Source organism: Chrysochloris asiatica, unplaced genomic scaffold (assembly GCF_000296735.1).
Source record: "Chrysochloris asiatica unplaced genomic scaffold, ChrAsi1.0 scaffold00003, whole genome shotgun sequence".
NCBI classification, from domain to species: Eukaryota; Metazoa; Chordata; class Mammalia; order Afrosoricida; family Chrysochloridae; genus Chrysochloris; species Chrysochloris asiatica.
The window spans coordinates 26,658,595-26,665,100 of NW_006408521.1; the positions used below are offsets into that span (position 1 = coordinate 26,658,595).

General features: G+C 39.3%; 1 protein-coding gene across 1 annotated transcript in view; it reads right to left on the reverse strand.

Moving 5' to 3' along the window:
* CHUK (conserved helix-loop-helix ubiquitous kinase) overlaps nucleotides 1–6,506 on the reverse strand; it is an 83,712-nt gene continuing 77,206 nt past the window's right edge. Inside the window, exons 17-21 of the mRNA XM_006831465.1 lie at nucleotides 4,235–4,331; nucleotides 3,768–3,915; nucleotides 3,150–3,283; nucleotides 1,069–1,168; nucleotides 1–30 (exon numbers count right to left, since the gene is read on the reverse strand). Of these exons, the coding sequence (XP_006831528.1) occupies nucleotides 1–30; nucleotides 1,069–1,168; nucleotides 3,150–3,283; nucleotides 3,768–3,915; nucleotides 4,235–4,331 (509 nt within the window). The remainder of the gene's footprint in view (nucleotides 31–1,068; nucleotides 1,169–3,149; nucleotides 3,284–3,767; nucleotides 3,916–4,234; nucleotides 4,332–6,506) is intronic.

A 6,506-nucleotide genomic window follows, 5' to 3' on the forward strand; every position in this document is an offset into this window, starting at 1 on the left:
TCATTCTGTTAACCAACTCCAGTCAAGACTCTAAAACCAGGCATTAAAAAAATGACAAGAAGATGATGAATATTAGTGACAGGTATTCACTTTTCAAGGTTTTCTGTATGCTTGAACAAAAATTGCAAAATAAAAAAATTTAAGTTACAATTAGAGTTCAGGTTACCTTATTTTCTGTTAATTTAAACATTTTAAAGAGTTCTCACAAATACTTGATGCAAATAATTATTCTTAGTGAAAAAGGAACTGCAAAAGGTGACAACGGAACCACATTTACTAAAAGCTAACTCAGTGAGCATTTGATTATAGCTTCTCTAAGATGATAGTGGGTAAGTTCTAACAAATCAATAATGTTGCTAACTGCTGTCAAGTAGATTCCAAATCATAGCAACCTTGTATAGAGTTTCCTAGGAGCACCTGGTGAGTTTGAACTGCTGATCTTGTGGTTCAAACTGACCTTGTGATCCAGTGCTTTATCCTAAAGCACCACACCAGGACTCCAAATCAAGAATAGTTCATATTAACCAAGCTTTAATATAAGCACTTCTATTAATTACAACTTCATTTTACATGCAACAGTTAACTATGTTTGAATTATAGTCAATTCCCACCTGTCTTATTGGAGAAAACAGATTGCTAAAGCAAAACAAAACAAAAAAGCTTCTATTTCACTAGTCACATAGCAAAGAAAGCTAATCACTCATTTAATTTGACCAAAAATGCCACCATAGGAGTACTGGTGTGGCGTCCTAGGATAAGTACTCAACTTCAAGGTCAGTTTAAACTGCAAGGTTGGCAGTTGAAACCCACCAGCCACTCTTTGGAAACCCTATACAGGGTCGCTATGAGTCAAAACTGACTCAACGGCACTTAAGAACAACAATCCTAGTATATTCCTGAGTACCAGATGGGGATTTGAGGTCTAGGACATTTCCTAAATGCTTTTTTGTCTGATTATTTCTATTCCTTATATATATATCCTTATGGCAGATAAGACTAGCATGGGAAGTTGAAACTTTTTGCACTTTATATACCTAAAACACAAAACCATATCTCCACAAAACTTACCATCATACTACTGCCCTGATCCTCATTTGCTTCATGAATAATAGTGCTTAAATGGCCAAGACAGTTCAAATTTTCTTCTATCATTTGTGCTAAAGTCTCCCTGTAGGATGAAAGATCAAAACCTTTTGAAATTCAACAAAGAAACATGGATTTCCTCTACTTTCTGGTCTTCCAGGTCCTTCTGACAATCCAGCACCCAAGTGCTGCAGTCTCCCTTTCCTATTACCATCCCGCCCAGCCCCATCCAAAGGCAGAGACTGCTTAGTACTCTAAGCAGCTGCCTATGACCAGCTCTAATGATGAGTCTAAAATCAATTCAATCTGGTTTTCCTCTAAAATGTAAGTGTTGCACTTACGTACCACCTTTTCTTTCCCTGAAAATGCTAACTGGGGAAGAATATTTCACCCCTTAAAGACACCAGCATGCATACTTCACAGACATACTAGTGGAGAAGATAAGATTGGAGCACACAGCCTGTTCTGCAGAGATCAGGGAGGGTTAACGAGCTCTGGTTGGAAATTTCACATGGTAGCAACGACAAGGAAAGCAAGCAAGCTGATTTTTGAGAACAGCAGAAGGAAACAGTGTGACAAGGGAGCTGGCCAGAACCAAGAAATATCCCTGGAAGTTTGTATTTTATAGGAGACCCTGATTCTGGTTTCCACCTTCCATAATTTCCTCCTCTTCCATATGGCCTCTACCCTCTTCCTTTACAAACCCTTGGTCTCTACTGTAATTATTTGTAGGCTATGGATGGTAACCACTGTCAGCTTTGAACTAAATTCTGATTCAGTGCTTACTCAACAGATGGAAAAACTGAGACCAACAGTTCCCAGTACTCCTTCTTAGTGATGGAGGACTGCAAGCACATTATAATTGAGATCAGTTTTCCTTTAAAATGGATTCCTACTAAAAAATGTATTTGAAATTCCTGTCAAATATACTTTAGCAAACAACCACACCTCATTTAGAAATTACTTGTATAGAGGTGACATTTGCAACCATTAGCATTTCCTAACAAACCTAAATGCCTTTCATGAAAGCAAGAAAGGTTAGTTAAATTTTATTTAATTCAACTCTGATTAATGGAGGAGTCCCTAAAGTATACATAGTTGATTACTGCCTATACTATAGCTATAGATGTATTTTATTGGGCCAAATCTATAATGACCCCAAGATGCACCCTAGAACTTGCTTCCTTTAAAAAAATAAAATACCTGAGATCAGCTTGCTTTCCTGCCATGTGCTTTTCTCTCATAAAAGTAGAGGACAGAATGTACAACTGCGTGATCTCCTGAGCAGCGGTGTAACATGGCTGCACTTCTGCAAAACTAAGTGTGGGCAGAGCTTCCAGGAAATGCTGGCACTGCAGAGGTCTCCAGGAGATGGGAGAAAAGCGACAACACACAAGCTAGCATAGAGCCACTGGCTCTGGAAACGGCACATGTTATGCTAAGAAAATAATAGAAAAGGATAGTCATTCCGTTTTCAGCAAGAGAATAGGAATTAATAAAATACAGGGCTTCAAACTTGAGTTCTTATTTGCAAAACTGATTTAAGGCACTGAGAAAACATCTAATTTTAGAAATACTGAGTTATAAAATACAATAGATTTAACTCAACAATTAATTAGAGGAGTAATTAAGGACCTCAAAATGATAAATGCAAAAAGGGAGCATAATGGAAGAAATAGTGTTTGGGTAAAAGAACTGATAAGCCAATGAAAGAGCAAGAACTTAGAACTTGGCTTGACATTTGCTGAATGTTTACTTCCCAAGTACTTTGCATATATTATCTCACCCAATTTTCACAGCAGTTTTATGAGATATTCCCATTTTACAGATGGGGAAATGAAAACATTTAAAAAGTCAAGTAAACTGCCCAAGGTTATTACAAAGGATGGTCAGGATTCACATACGAGGAGGTGCCTTTGAATTCCATTTCTCCACAAAGTTTTTGAAGTCCCCTCATGTACCAGAGCCTGTAAGGCACTGAAGACTATACTTTAACAACTATGCCTACTGCCTTGTTCCTACTGCGATTGCAAACACAACTGCCTATTGTTACAAAGTGAACCCACCCATCTTGAGGAGTTACCACGCATGACAGAGGATGTTCCCGTTCTACTGAAGATGGAGGCAGCCAAGTTGATGCCTGAGGAGTTACTGCACCTTCTAGACTGGATCCTACTAGGGACCGAGCAGAACTCTGTGTCTAGAATTGAAAAGAAAATGAAAACATTATAGGTAAGCATCTCTGCTAAGTCATACAATTTCCTATCACACCCAGAAGACTTACATATTTGTCACTACTTACTTGCATAACCAGAGTATTTCTGTATAAAACTATACCTACCCTTTAAACACCACCATTAGCCAGACTATCTACCCCTCTAATACCACTTTTGTTAGAAGTGGAAAAAACAAACAAAGGGTTGCTTTCATTAACTAGTCAGGTACATCTACCTCCAAGCTGGGTTAGGATACCACAGTGGCCTGGGGCTGGAAAAAGTATAAAAACAGATGGGAACAGAGAGTGATAATGAAGCATGAGTCTTGCATCTCAATTGCTAGTCAATCATCAAGCCAACAAAAATGTACATGCTTTGAAGAACCCAAATCATGCTGAAAAAAATTCCCTTTTCAGGGAACAACAGCCAGTTCGTGTCATAGTAACACATTCATTCATCATTACTTACACAGGCAATTTTAAGGAGGTGCCATATTTCTTTCTGCCTCTTTCCCTGCATAAACATGACAGTATTGTCAGCTTCTTTGATGTTACTGAGGGCCACTTCCACCTTGGGTAGTAGATCGATAATCTTCTGCTTACAGCCCAACAACTTGCTAAGAGAGAGTAAGTCAATGTTAGATATTTACACAATTCCCAAGACTATAAACCATTTTCCCAAACCCACCCACTATCAGCCTCAGAATTAATGACTAACTTCCAAAACAATGAACACAAAGCAGGACATAAAAATACTAGATGGGAAAATGCCATTAACTTTCTAAAGCCTGCTCGTACATGCAGCTGAGGCCAAACTGGCCAAAGCACTGTCAGGACTCATCTTAAGCCGAATATATACAAAGAGGGGTAGGAATGTTGCAAGGAACAAAATAAAGGTACCCTGGCTTTTCAACAGGAAATGAAACCATTTTCTACCTGAGATGACCAAACAGCTCCTTGAGAACACGGTCCTGACTCTGCACAGTGTGCACAATGATCTTCACCATCTCCGTGCTGTCGCTGTAGGAGTGATCTACAAAAGAGCCCAGAGACTGCAGATAACCACTCTTTGGCATGATCATATCCATCCCCTCCAAAAAAAAGTCCTAAAAACTGAACACTAGTTTTAACTTTAAGACCTCTAAGTAGGGAAAACAGTTTGTGATCAATTGCTAACCTAAAGGTTGGCAGTTTAAATCCGCCTATTTACTGCATGGTATGGCGCTGTAGGATCAGCACTGGACTGTGAACAACAAGGTCAGCAATTCAAACTCACCAGCCACTTTTCGGAAACCCTATACAACAGGGTCACTATGAGTCAGAATCAACTCGACAGCACTTAATAACAACAACAAAATGACTCCATGGAAGAAAAAACCTGGTGATCTGTTTGCAGTAAGATTATAGCCAAGAAAATCCAATGGAGCAGTTCTATTCTGTAAAGCCTGAGGTAGCTTTATGTAAGAATTGAGTTGATGTCACACAATAACAACAACCATATAAAGATAAAATATTTATGTTACATATCTATACATAAACTATAATTACATATAGTAAAACTGTTTTCACTGACTCAAAGGAGGTCCTTGTCCCAAGTTTGTTGTTTTGAATTTCATGTTTATCCACCTGTTTACAGTCCATGAAAACACTGAAAAAGGCTGGCTGATTGATACCAAATCTAATGGTCAGCAACTCGAAACTACCAGCTGTTTCGCGGGAGAAGCATGAGGTTTTCTGCTCTCGTAAAGATTTACAGCCTCGGAAACCCTGTACAGGGTCGCTATGAGTCGGAACTGACTCTACAGCACATAACAACAACAACAATGTGTTAACAAAGAGACTTGTAGACACCTCTAAGGGGAAGATGGTGGTGGCTCCATATGATAAGCATTGGACTGAAAACTACAAAGTTGGTGGTTCGAGCCCACCAAACTCTCTGTGGGAGAAAGATGAAGCTTTTGGTTCCTGCAAAGATTTAAAGCTTCAGAATCCTGCACAGGGTTGCTATGAGTTGGGATACACTCAATAGCACTCAACAACAACAAAGACATCTCTAAGGCTCTGAAAAGTTAATATACTTGAGTCAGTGATATAAAATCCTCATCTGCAATATGATTCATTGGCCAGAAACCTAAAAAAACAAAAAATTAAACTTGCTTCCGCTTGAAATCTTAAACTTAAATATTTTACTCTAACCACAACTTCTCTCAATTAAATAACTATTTTACACATATCTTCAACTTTTTTGTCCTCATATTCCATCAGCAAAATCCTGAGCTTCAGTCAATCTAATTATTGCCTCACCTGTTCCAGGACCAACAAAAAAAGATGCTGCCATTAAAACTGTTGCCTCCTCTAACTCACTATTTCCACTTCTGCTCTGGGTGCTTAGTACACATTCTAGATCAGCAACTTCCTATATTGACACACCATCTGTTTACAATCTTTAGCACACTTTAGAAACCAACCAGTTCACCACCACTTCCATTACATTTAACCACTTCCCACTTCAGGAAACGAAGAGGAGGCCACAAGACAGAAGACCCTCACCTTCCCAAACTCTACCCTCACTAAAGGATCTGTATCCACATCCATCCATATGCAAAAGTCAGTGGCATAAAGGTAATTGGGACCTTCCTTTCTAAAGACTTTTGGGCCCAAGTATTCATTCTTAAAATTGACCTTAAATATACAAATTCTTTTCTCTTCCTTCCTTAACCGTAACCTCTCATAAAGTGCTGACAAGTCGGTTTTGACTCACAGCAACCCTGTATAGGGTTTCTGAGACTTCTAGAATTCTTGAGGGAGCAGAAAGACTCATCTTTCTCCAGTGAAGGCTTGAATTTCCAATGCTGTGCTTATCCTATGTAAGATTGTTGTTGTTGTCAGGTGCCATTGAGTTGGAACTGACTCATAGCGACCCCATGCACAACAGAACAAAACAATTTCTGATCCCAGGCTAACCCCACCACCGCTGCCATACTTGACGTCATCAATGATGCCACCTGGCTGATCCATCTCATTGGGGGTCATCCTCTTTTTCTCTGACCCTCCATATTATCCAGCATGACATCCTTCTCCAGCGACTGTTCTCTCCTGACAATATGTCCAAAGCATGAGAGACTAAGCTTAGCCATCCTGGCCTCCAAGGAGCACTCTGGCTGCACTTCTTCCAAAACAGATCTATTGGTTCTTTTGGCAGTCCATG